This window comes from Thamnophis elegans, chromosome 7 (genome assembly GCF_009769535.1).
Source record: "Thamnophis elegans isolate rThaEle1 chromosome 7, rThaEle1.pri, whole genome shotgun sequence".
NCBI classification, from domain to species: domain Eukaryota; kingdom Metazoa; phylum Chordata; class Lepidosauria; order Squamata; family Colubridae; genus Thamnophis; species Thamnophis elegans.
The window spans coordinates 37,350,314-37,363,633 of NC_045547.1; the positions used below are offsets into that span (position 1 = coordinate 37,350,314).

The window sequence follows — 13,320 nt, forward strand, 5'->3', positions numbered from 1 at the left end:
CATCCGATTTCTACTGAGAGGTACTCACCTCGCACATGAGCAAGAAATAAAGAAAGCAATTTCCTGCTGTATTTAAGGGCTCTACTGTGGTTCTTTGATTTTTCCAGTGTTTCTCTAAAACATTTTAGCGTATCCATCACATCCAGAGGAACAGAAAATAATGATCTTGTTTGACTGATACCTTTAAAGAACCCAAGGTTATTTTAATAAACTCTATGTCTAAGTAACAAATGTGTAATATACAAAAGTAAATTTGTTTATTGAAACTAGTAGTAATTTACTCAAACTACTAGTAGAGTATCTTTATTACAGTCATGGATCAACTTACAAAGTTCACACATAGACATGGTTCAAATTGGAAAAAGCTATACATATAAGGAGTAGAATTCTAAAAAAGCCCCTGAACTCAAAAGTGGAAGGTTTTGAATTGGGCGTTGGTTACTTACCTGATACACCCTTTCTCGGTACAGTGGAGACATCATCTAGGCATGGGTATGACTCCGTCAGGATCCAATCGGACTGGGTCTACAAGCTTTAAAGGCACGCTAGATGAAGGCGTGACTTGTAGACCAATGTGTAAACAGTCTCAGATGATAGAGATTATCTCTCAAGGCAAGAACAGAGAAAATTCAAGGAGTAAGGCATACAAAAAGGGTGAGGCTGAATGATGTCTCCACCGTCCCGAGAAAGGGCATATCAGGTAAGTAACCAATGCCCATTCTCCTAGTAGGTGGAGACTTCATCCAGGCATGGGACATACCGAAGCCCAATCTGTCCCATCAGGAGGGTCCTGAATAGAATTTAAGAAGCCTAAGTAGAGACCACTCACTGCAACACGCGCCGGCCGAATGAAACGTCAGCTGAGGCATACCTGTCGAGCCTGTAGTGGCAGATAAACTGAGATATAGTAGTCCACGTGGCCACCTGGCAAATTTCCTCTAATGAAGCTTGAGATGACCAGGCAGCAGAGGTGGCCGCACTGTGGATGGAGTGTGCCGTGATATTGGGTGGAACAGGCAGGGAGAGAGCGGAGTAGGCTCTAGAAATAGCAGCTCATACCCAACGATCAATGTCAGAAGAAGAGGCCTTGGAGCCTTTCTTATCTCCTGGTTGGAATTTCACAAACAGAGCCTCAGACCGTCCGAAAACAGCAGTTCATTTAATATAAACGGGCAGAGCACGTCGCACATCAAGGTAATGCCACTTACGTGCCAGTCGATGAGATGGTTGAAGGCAAAAGTCGAGAAGCACCAGAAGCATACAGAATTTACCTAAGGCACAAAAGCTGGATCAAGGTGGAGAACGACCTTATCTGGATGCAAGATGCATAAATCCTGTCTGATTGACAATGCCGCCAACTCGGAAATACGCCTCACCGAGATTATGGCTACAAAAAAAACCACTTTTAAGGTTAAGTCATATAAGGACACAGAATTTAAAGGCTCAAAAGGAGTCTGAGTCAAAGTGTCCAGGATTTTGGATAAATCCCAAGTCGGGAACCTGTATATTGTCGGTGGTTTGATGTTTGTGGCATTCTCAAAAAGTGACAGATAAGCGGGTCATGAGAAAGGGGCTGAGTGGAACCTAATGATAGGACGGAGGCCAGGGCCGCAACCTGGCGATGGAGAGTGTTTGGCAAGAGTCCTAGATCTAGCCCTCGTTGCAGGAACTGGAGAATATTAGGGATAGAAGCCTGCAAGGGAACAATGTCCTTCCGATAGCACCAGAGAACTGCATCCAAGTGGCATCGTAAATGCGGTTAATAGAAGAGCGCCTGGAAGCCTGAATTGTGTGAATAACATCTGTGGATAGATTGGCAGTCCTTAGAGCTCCCGCTCAATCTCCAGGCGGTTAGTCGTAACCAAGGAAGGTCAGGATGTTAGAACGACCCCTGAAGGAGCAGAGAGGGAAACTGGGGAAGTTGCCATGGAGGAGCTACCGAAAGTTTCAGTAGGTCGGCAAATCAAGGTCTTCAGGGCCAGCGAGGAGTGATCAGGATCAGTTCCGCCTCCTCTATCAGCATTTTCCGTAGTACCCACTGTATGAGAGGAGTTGGGGGGAAAGCATACAGAAGGCCTGGAGGCCACTCGCATCTCAGAGCGTTGACGCCCTCTGCCCCTAGTGTCGCATAGCACGCAAAATACCTTGGCAGTTGATTGTTGCTCTGGGATGCAAAGAATTGAGAACTGGAAGGCCATACCTAACCGTCAATTGTTGAAAGATTCGCCGATGCAGGCTCCACTCTGCTGGGTCGATGTGCATGCAGCTGAGGTCGTCTGCCTGAGTGTTCTGGACCAAGATGTGCTTGGCCCAGATTGACAATAGGTGGGTCTCCGACCAGGACCCCAGTTGGAAAGACAAAGTCATTAGACATCGGGATCTCGTCCCCCCCCCCACCTTGCCGATTTATGTGCGCTTTGGCGGTGGTTATGAGAGCACTATTCCAAGGCAGGAGAGAGCCACCAGCGGAGGGACTGGCTTACCTCTGAGATGAACCTTGTGCATCGAGCAACTGCAGTCTGTCTTTTGATATGGTAGCAGAAACTATTGAAATAGGTGACTATGGAACCTGGCCCATGGAACGATGTTGAAAGTGGACACCATTTTTCCCAGGAGTTGTGACATGAGTTGTGGATGAGAGGAATCTTCGGGTGCCTCTGATGGATGAAACTAGATTGCGAATGCTCACCTGCCTTTCTGGTGATAAGAAGACCTGTTCCAGAGTGGTGTCTATCACTGCCCCTAGGTGCGTGAGGCGGGTCACGAGTTGCAGATGACTTTTTTTCAAGTTAACCAGAAATCCGTGTTCTTCCAGTGTCTGAAGAGTGATATGGACGTCTCTGTGTGCTTGGTGCGGGGGTCTGGATAGCAACAAAATATCATCAAGGTAACAGAGAATTCTGACCGGCATAGTTCTAAGATGGGCAGCCAGCGCAGTCAGGATTTTGGTGAAGACCCTCGGGGCAGAGGACAAGCCAAATGGGAGGGCACGGTATTGAAAATAATTCCCCGCATAGGAGAAACAGAGGAATTTCCTGTGATCTGGGAAAATAGGAATATGGAGGTATGCCTCTGTTAGGTCCACCGAGGAGAGGAGGTCATTAGGCCGAATGGTCTCCAAGATGGATAGCAGAGAATGCATTTTAAACCTCCTGTAAACTATAAATTTGTTTAGAAATTGGAGGTCGAGGATTGTCCTCCAACCCCCCGAAGACTTAGGCACTATAAAGAGACGGGAATAAAAAACCTGCCCACAAAGATCAGAGGGCACCTCCTCAATGGCCTGAATTTGGAGGAGATGGCCAATTGCGAGTTCGACCAGATGTCTTTTGGTAATGTCTCTAGAAACCGGACATAGTACAAAAGTCTGCGGGGGACTGGAGAGAAACTCCAGGGCAAGGCCAAATCGGATGATATGCCTGATCCAGGCATCGTTGGTGATGTCGTCCCAACAATCGACAAAGGCCGAAAGACGGCCCCCAATTGGGAGGTCCCCGATGGAATTATTTCTGCTTTCAGAAGGAACGGTTGGAGCTGCCCTTGAAGGGCTTTCTGTAGGAGAAACGCTGGGAATTTCTGCTGGATCTGTCCTGAGACAAAGGACCCTGTCTTGGGGGAGCCTGGTGTTGAGGACAGGGGTAGGCAAATCCCCCATCCGTCCCTCGAAAGGACGACCTATGGAAAAAAGAAGAGGGTTCAGAATCTGTTTTGCAACTGGCAGAAGGAAGCATCTTTCGCTTGTCCTTGGACTCTACTAAGAGAAGTTCCAAAGATAGGCCAAAGAGGAGACCAGGAGAAGAAGCTAAATGTCACTTTGCTCTGGCCTCTGCTTGTCATTGTTTCAGCCATAAAAGACGCTTTGTGGTGACTAATGACGCCATTATCTTGGAGGAAAAACGAGTCATATCCAGAGAAGCATCCACCGCATATTCCATAGCTGCTTTGAGCTTGTTGATGTCCTGATGAGCACGGGAATCAGCAGGAGGAATTCTGTTCTGCAGCTACTTCAGCCAACCGAGAGCCACCCTGTTGAAAAAAGAGGCAGAAGAGGCAGCCCGAACAGCCCATGCAGATGACTGATGTCCTTTAACTAATGAGTGTTCAAAACGTTTGTCCTCAGGACAAAGAGTGTCCTCTGGAGCATTAGAGGCTGCATTAAGCGACAAAAGAGAAACCACAGGTAGGTCGATGGAAGGGACTTCCAAAAGCTTAAGAGAGCTCTGGATTGACATTGTACAATTGTTTGTCCAGTGTAGAAGGGAGAGGTCCTGCCCCCGGAGATGCCCACTGATTTTGAATTAGTTCCAAGAAAAGTTTTGGGGAAGGAACCACATCCTTTTCGACAGGTAGGCATGAAAAGAGTGGATCTGTGGGGTCAGACTTGTCAACCTCTGTAGTCGAGGATGGTTTGGAGGCCGGAATGCCAGAGACCTTTTTGGCCTTGAATAAGAGGGAGCGAAACAGGGCAGGTTTGAATAGACCCACTAAGGCCAAAGGGGCAGGAGTCAAGTCCTCATCTTCCAAAAGATCGGAATCATGGGTTACCTGTTCCTCAGATTCAGCAGCAGAAGGCTGAGGAGTACTTCCAGCAGCAGTCCCTTTAGAATGGGAGGAGTGGCCCTTGTTTGACTTATTAGAACACTGAGGGGTGGTAGCAGCAAGGCCCCGATGTTGAAGGCCTGCAGCAATCCCTCGTTCAATAGCCGCTGCTATGATGTCAGCCATATCATTAGGATTGACAGTAATAGGTCTGGAGGATGGAGAAACCACATCTATATCCGGGGTGACACTACCATCCTCTTCGGAATCATACTCCCCATGAAAGCCAATCCCATCCTCAGGGTTCAAGGGGGAAGCAGGAGTGGAGATATCCCCATCAGTATCAGTAGAGAGCTCTTCAGGAGGATTGATCATTACTTGAGGAGAAACCAGTAGTGCAGAGATAGGAAAAGTGCAATGCTTGGTCTTAGATGTGGCCTTTAAAGGACAGAATCTGAGGCCTTGTCACTGTCTGAAGCAGGGGTAGTTACATTTGGGGCCTCGTGAGATGGAACAGTCTTAGGGACCTTAGCAGGCTTGGTTGTAGGTGGCTGAGAAGCAGTGGCTCTTTTTTTGCTGCTATGCTCAGAAGGGACTGAAAGAGAAATAATGGCTGGAGAAGGTGGATTATCCCCCTGTGTAATAGTGGTCTCATTGATTGACATTACTCACAGTTGAGGAGAGCACCTAAAATGGTCGCCGCAGCTTCCTGCCAAAACAAAATGGCCACCAGAGTAGATAGGGCCCTGAGGAAGGGCTGAGGGAGCGAACCAAGAAGTCGGCTATTTTGCTAATTAAATGGCCACCTGATGGTCAATCCAGAAGCCGACATCGCTAACCGGAGCGAAGAAGGTGATCGGAAAGAATTTATGTCCCTCGGCAGCTCACCCAACGAAGGGCTGCTCTGAGGTGACAAACACGAGCGGTGGCGTGCGAAATGCCCTACGCTCCAGTGGCTTCTCTGGCAGTGCGGCTACAACGATCTCCTGTGGTTTTTCAAGCGGCGCAGCTGCAGCGATGTCAAAAAAATGTTAGAGCCTGAGGGAAACCTGGTAGGCTCGCTGCTGAATCTCTGCACAATGGCAAGCATGAGACAGAGGAGGGTTGAAGCCCTCAGAAGGCTATGAGCCTCCAATCAGCCGAATAAAGAGCCAAATGAGTTAAATTTGAAGAAAGAAGCCAATTAAAGAAATTTAGAAGTTTTTTGAAGAAAGTTAGATTAAGAACGACTTAATTAGACAGGAGAGAAACACAGACAAAGCTAATCCAAGGATCGACTGAGTCTAAGATGGGAGGAAGAGCTTCATGGGCGTGCCTTTAAAGCTTGTAGACCCATCCGACTGGATCCTGACGGAGTCATACCCATGCCTGGATGATGTCTCCACCTACTAGGAGAATATTATATATCCAGACAAAATCCACACTAGAAACGATAAAATTATTGCAATTGATCAGATGGTGAAAATGAAATCAGCTTGAGAGCAATGGTCAGTGTCAATTTGTCTGGAGATGGAATTTGTGGCAAGAGTAAATGCATCATGTGGAGGGAATATCAATCTTCAATAGAATGTCTAAGTGATTTGGAATGATCACTGAAACAAATTTGGAAATGTAACAGGAAAAGAATCTATTGGGCTGAGTGGATGCTTCATGCATGATACTACATCCTGTATCTTAGTTGCTTCTCTCAGATGTAACATGTTTCCAGTAATATAAAATGAAGAATAATTCTGTTGAATATTCAGTTAGTGCCAGTGGAATGTAGAAATAATGTATAATTGGGGGTTTTTTTTAAAGACATTGGGGGGGGGGAGGCAGATAACTTGTGTATAATTGTTAGACAAGATCTCCCCAGAATTCCCAATTTCTATCAAAAGATCAATGCTATATTTAACTGTAGAGGAAGTATATCTACAACACATGCTCTTCTGATGTATGAAAACAACAGTTTTCCCACACCAAACTGATTTGCTCCCTTAGCTCACGGAATGTTCCAATCATACTCAATGAATAATCAAACACCTCCATTCTCTACTTCCATCCTTGTCTTGCCTCTTCCCTCTCTTTAACTGGATAATTTGTCCATTAGGGCAATAACAGCTTCTACTCTCAACACCTTCCAGAAGTTTATAAAAGCCTCACTGAACTGAAAGACTTGAGTGTAGGAGTGTTATATTAATTGTGATACTTAAACTGTAAATATATGTTGTGTTTTCTTTAATATATCTTACTATTCTTGTTGAATTATTTGAAGCTATTAGTTTATACACAATCCAGAACAACCTGACTGAATCCATTTTTGTTAGTGTTAACTCAATAGCTATAATATAGAACACCTACATATTGGTTTTACAAGTATCTTATAAGGATAAAATAATATATAAATATGTTTTACTTAATATACCAAATCTATGCAACAAATATAACTTGCATATGCTTGAAACAAACAATTTATCCATCCATAAAAATAATCCAAAAGAACACAAACATTTAATTATCCCAAAGAGCTCTGAAACTTTTAAAGAATATATCTTTAAACATATCTTCATACCTAAATGATCAAAATGTTCAACAGTTGGTCCTTTCCAATTTGTAGCAGCATACAGGTTTTTTGCAACAAAGGTTCTGCAGCATACCTTAAGAGAGTATTTTCTGATACAGTTAACAGCCTTTTCAATTAAGGAGACCAGGTTAAATAGACTAATCTTAAACATTTAAAATTAGACTCTGAAAATTATTTACATTTTCAAAAATCAGAGAAATAATAAAAGCCAATTTTCATTATCTAGAAAGGATTATCTTCACAAGAAAAACTAAACAAAAAAATAGGACATTCTTATTAACAGGATGTGCATGAACACCAGTACAGTATTCCCTTGGGACAAGACTTTTCAGAATTTAATCTTACAAACTCTCATACATAGTAATCTGACCTGAACTTCCCAACTAATCAGAACTCACAATTCTATCATTGCCATGCTGCTCTATGGTGTCAGCTCTCTTCACTCTATCTAACCAAGCTGGAAATCAAGGAGATATGCATGGTCCCAAACTGGTAATCGGTAACTTGTTGCTTAGCACCGTAGCATTTTATCCCCACCAAGTGATACGGAGGATAGGACTGCTTTTCCCAGTCAAGAAAAAAAAAATATCTGTGAGCTAATTCTGTTCTTAAAATACATTTGAGGTTCAGGGAAATAAGTTTTATTAAATAATGAAAAATGGCAGAGAAAGAAGTTGACTCATATGGAATGCCTATTAAGCCTGCCCTCCTTACTCACTGACCAGCCTGACAGTCAGGGTGGATCTTCTTGTTAGAAAATGAGATTTAAAACCTACCCATTTGCTCTAGGAAAAATAACTTTAGATTACATACCATTTTTGTTAAGTTACGAGGAACTTTAATCTGCCCAAAATCTTTTTTTAGGCAGTCCAATACATAACTAAAGATTAAATTCTTATATTTTTAAAAACTTTTGACCCAAATTTCAATTACAAGGTTTTTTTCTTTATCATCTAAAATACTTTACCTTGTCTCCAGTATTAATGATTAATTGTTCTAAGCAAGACTGTGCATTATCTGATTCACGGAGTTGTTTTTTTTCCTGTAGCTGTCTCTGGGCAAATACCAACACAGGAGTTATTTGCTCCGTATATCTCTCACTAGAAAAAGTTAAATGATTTTTTTAAAATAAATATTGTTATTTTAATTTTTTTAAAAAATTCTTTCCCAAAGTCACTTTGTGTGACTTACTGTGTAATTGTGTTAAACTGCATAGCTATGTAAACTAGTGATTCCCATTTCTTCAAACGAAACAGAAACTCAAGAGTTTGCAGAATGAAGTGGCGTATTCCGTGGAAATCTATAATGTTCACATCGTCAAGGGGATGTTCAAAAGAAAGGTTGGAACCACCTTCATCAATAGTAATGCCTCCTATGCAGCTTGGAACACCAAAATTTCCCTTGGGCTCAATAATCTGTAAATTTAAAGAGAGATCATAATATCCTATCTCATTTTTGCAGCCAAATCATCATATAAATCAAGTACAAATCCAACTAGCACTTCTAATTACGTAAATTTTCTTTACATTGTATCAAGCATATTGTTCATAACCATTTCAATTTTTAATAATATTGCATATGTCTCTGATTTACATTAATATCAAACTCATAACAATATTTTTTGTTAGTCTTTGATATTTACTAACATAAGTCTCCTCTCTGAAGATATAGATCTCTCCCTTTAACAAATACCGTCGCCATGTTAATTATACTGGATGCTAGAATATGAGCATCTCAAGAGAGACAGCCTGGTCCTTGTGTATAGTGAAGCAGATAGGTAATATCCATACCTAAGATGGCATTAACAAGGAAAGATGTTTCATATTTTTCATGAAACCCATGTTGAGCAGATCTATCAAGACTGTTTAATTCAGCAAGTTAATTCCTCCAACTATAATGATTCCTAGACAAAGACAGAGGAAGTGGCATACATTCTAATGCACAAATTCAGAACTTCTAGTTGCACAAATATTGCATTCTCCAGTGCACTGCTCGGAGAGTCTAATGCTGGGTTAACACAGCCTATCTGCCCTTGGACTGAGTGACGTTTTTAGTTAACCACGCCTTCCTTTGCCTCTGCATGCTCAGTTCGAAAACTCAGTCCGCCCGTTAGGACTGTTTTGGGAGAGCTCCAGTCTAAGTTCAGATAGGCTGGAAAGTTTCCCACTTTGGACCACATTTGGATTCTCATATTAGAGAAAATTATATCTGTTGCAAGAACTGTCAAAGATTTGAGGTTTGTGTCGCTTTAAGAGAGCACCCGGGCTTCCCTGCAGTTGCTGGTCGCAAGCGCTCCAGGGGACTGTAATCCCTTGCCCAGCGGAGGCTGGCGAGCGGCAGGAGCGGCAGGGGCGGTGGCAGACCTTCCCCAGCTGAGCCCCAGAGAAAAATTCCCTCAAACGGAGGTTTGGGAGCCTGCAGGCCTTCTAACTAGGGGCCATTCAGCTGCTCAATTCTGCCCGGCAACAGCAGCGACGGTTGGAACCTTCGCACGCTTTTTGGGCTGTCAGGCTAAAAACAGCGGGAGGAGGCTGCGCGCGCAGCCACCGCCATTTTGAATCGCTTCAAAGCGCGTTGAGGAGAAGGAGAACGCGCGGCTCGTGTGGAGAGCTGATTCCTCCAGCCTTGCCTTCGGAGAAAGCAGAGAAGCGGAGAGCCCAGGCAGCCCAAGCGAAGCCACAGACAGCCCTCAGCGACCGCAGAACGCCACAAGGAGGCTGGGGACTAGCCTGGGGAGCCAGCTAGTCTCTCCCTCCTGAGAGGAAGATAAGTCTCAGGGAACCGAGGGCGGTGGGAGGAAGGAATCCGACCCCCAGGAGGCCCTTCCCTCCTGAAGATTCTGCGAGCGCATTTGAGCCTCAACGGCCAGCACGTGCCCATCCCAGCTCCAGCTATCTTCCAGGCCTCGTGGGGACCTGAAATGGCAGAGGAATGCAGGGAGGCCTTAGGGGAACAGGCAGGGCCCTCCAGCAAACGCAGCAAGCTGGATCCCTCTGTGAAAAAAGGCAAAGGGCACAAGGGCTCAATTGAAAGGTCTTCACCAAGAGCCACAGTGGATCCCAGGGAGGTTTCTAGGCCCCATCAGCCAGAACCTAGCCCAGACCATCGCAGCAGGGAGTCAGCTTCCCCTGATCGTGAGGCCCAATCCCCTGGGGACAGTGAATTCTTGTCTGGGGATGACTATAGGTCCAGGGATCCGTCTCCAGAAGCTTCTTGGGGGTGCTCTTTCTGATGAAATGAGGGAGGTAATTTCCTTAGCCATTTCCCAAGGGATAGCTGAAGGCATTAAGCACAGGGGCTCTCGCAAGGGCAAGGCCCCAAAGGAAAAGCGCAAGCCTAAGGCCTCCACTTCCAAGGAGCCTGTATCCTCCTCTCCATCTTCCAGCCCATCTCACTCTGGGCTTTCAAGTTCTGAGCAGGAAGAAGGGGAAATTTTCGTGCTTTCTGAAGACGAAAACTCTACCCCTGACAAACCAGCATTCACTGGCCTGTTTAAGCCGTCATTATTCAAATCAATCTTACACAAGGCCATGACGGCTATAGAGTTAGGCCCCACTTCCAGGCCTGAGGCCTCTCAGGCTTCCACATCCAGGGATCACAAGCATGGCTTATTCAAAAAGACAATAGAAACTCCTGAGGTTATCCCTGTGCCTGACCTCTTTATGGACGCTATACAGCGCCAGTGGCTACAGCCAGGCACGCTAACCAACCCCAGTGGGGGGGACAGAGCACTGTATGCCCTGGAGGGGAAAATGGAGGATATCCTGAAATTCCCTGAAGTAGATGCCCCACTTGTGTCTCTAACTTCCAACTCAAACCTGCCAGCTGAGCTCCTAGAGGGACTAAAGGCAGAAGATAAGAGGTCAGAAAAGGCGTGTCAGAAAACACACATGGCATCTGCCTGGGCCATTAAGGCATCCACCTCTGCCTCTTTCTTTATCAGGGCCACCTTATTCTGGCTGCACCAACTCAGGGCTAGGCCACCACCCAGGAAGTCTAGATGGCGCCATGAGCTAACCAAAATTATTACCGCTGTCGAGTATTCGGCGGATGCCACCTTGACAGCAGCCAAATTCTCATCCAGAGCTCTCGCTTCCAATATCACTTCACGCCGCCTCTTATGGCTTAGACATTGGCAAGCCGAAATAAAAGCCAAGTGGAAGCTGGCATTGGCCCCATTTAAGGGAGGCCTTCTGTTTGGAGAGGCCCTGGACAAGTTTGTCACCGAAACCAAAGACAAACGCAAGATACTTCCTGCAACCCTTAAGAGGGGTGACCGGAAAGGGGCGGGGTCTTTTCGTAAGAGACCTTACAGGAGTCAGGAAACAGGGCAATCCTCTCACCCTTCCTCCTACCAGAGACCCTTTCAGGCAGGGGGGGATAGGCACCAAGACAGACCCTTCGGTGCTCGTGCCAACCAATCCCAGTCTTCCTTTCGGAGAACATTCCGAGGAGGAGGAAACAACAGTGGTAGCTCCCGTCCTTTTCATTTTTTCATTTTTTTTTTCATTTTATTAAGCATTTATAGGCCGCCCTTTTCCCTGAGGGGACTCAGGGCGGCTTACAATAATAGGGAGGGGAGTGCAGGACAAAACACAAAAAGAAAATGTGAATAAAAATAATTAGCAATAAAAACCCAACATTCATTCAACATTCGGGAGGGGCGAGAGTAGAATCTTATCCCCAGGCCTGTCGGGATAGCCAGATCTTGAGGGCTGTGCGGAAGGCCTGGACGGTGGTGAGGGTGTGGATCTCCACGGGGAGATTGTTCCATAGCGTCGGAGCTGCAACTGAGAAGGCTCTCCTCCGCTTAGTCGCCAGTCGGCACTGACTGGCGGATGGGATTCGGAGGAGGCCTACTCTATGCGATCTGATGGGACAAAGGGAGGTAATCGGCAGAAGGCGGTCTCTCAAATAGCCAGATCCACTACCATGGAGCGCTTTATAGATGGTAAGAAGGACCTTGAAGTGCACCCGGAGACCAACAGGTAGCCAACGCAGCTCACGGAGGATCGGTGTTATGTGGGCGAACCGTGGTGTGCCCACAATCACTCGCGCGGCTGCATTTTGGACTAGCTGAAGTCGCCAGATGCTCTTCAAGGGCAGCCCCATGTAGAGCACATTGCAGTATTCCAGCCCAGAGAGGGCTCGAGTGACTGTTGTGAGGGCCTCCCGGTTCAGGTAGGGCCGCAACTGGCGCACCAGGCGAACCTGGGCAAATGCCCCCCTGGTCACAGCTGATAAGTGGTGGTCGAAACTCAGCTGTGGGTCCAGGAGGACTCCCAAGTTGCGGATCCTTCGTAAAGGAAAGTGACAGTCGCAGGGATCCTCCCATCGGGGGTCGGCTGCGGCTGTATGCCGACAGGTGGGAGGAGATAACATCGGACAAGTGGGTCCTCAACACCATTCGGAGGGGCCTTGTCCTGGACTTTCTAACCTTTCCTCAGAGAAAGTTTCTCCGCTGTCCTACCCCCAGGAACCCAGAGAAGAGGGAGCGCATGAGAGCAGAAATCCGCCATCTCCTAGAGATAGAGGCGATAGAGGCCTACCTGCATGTCCCCATCCATGTGGCCCACAGGCGGTTCCTGAGGTTCTGTTCGGAAGGGAAGCATTTCCAATACAGGGCACTTCCCTTCGGGCTATCATCTGCACCCAGAACATTCACCAAAATTCTGGCAGTGCTAGCGGCTCATCTCCGCAGTCATCCGGTTCGTCTGGAATGTTATTTGGACAATATAATTATTCATTGTCTCACTTCCAAGCAGGCCCACCACGATGTTTCTCTAACTGTGCAGACCCTGCAGCACCATGGCTTCTCTGTCAACATGGAGAAGAGCCAGTTCCGGCCGTTCACCTGTATACAGCACCTGGGTGCAGTCATCAACTCCACCTCCTGCCAGGTATTCTTTTCTCCAGATCGGCTGTCCAACCTGAGATGCAGAGTGAAACACTGCAGCCTTGCCAGGTCGGTACCAATTATCCAGCTGTCCCAGCTCCTGGGGATAATGATATCGTGCCTGAGGGTGGTTCCCTGGGCTCGTCTCCACGCCAGGGAGCTGCAGTGGTTCCTGTTACCCATGCAGAGGGCCAAGATCAGCAACTCACACAGGCGTGTTCGGCTCCCGCGAAAGGTGATCCAATCTCTGGCATGGTGAAGGTCCAAGGCAGTCAAGAAGGGCTGCTTGTTCAAGGAGCCGGAAAGACTAGTTGTCACCACG

General features: G+C 46.4%; 1 protein-coding gene across 1 annotated transcript in view; it reads right to left on the minus strand.

Annotated features, from left to right (window-relative positions):
* The window catches only part of CFAP54 (cilia and flagella associated protein 54), a 138,820-nt gene that overhangs the window by 56,010 nt on the left and 69,490 nt on the right, over positions 1–13,320 (minus strand). The window contains 4 exon segments of the mRNA XM_032221166.1: positions 29–181; positions 7,091–7,175; positions 8,070–8,202; positions 8,294–8,517. Of these exon segments, the coding sequence (XP_032077057.1) occupies positions 29–181; positions 7,091–7,175; positions 8,070–8,202; positions 8,294–8,517 (595 nt within the window).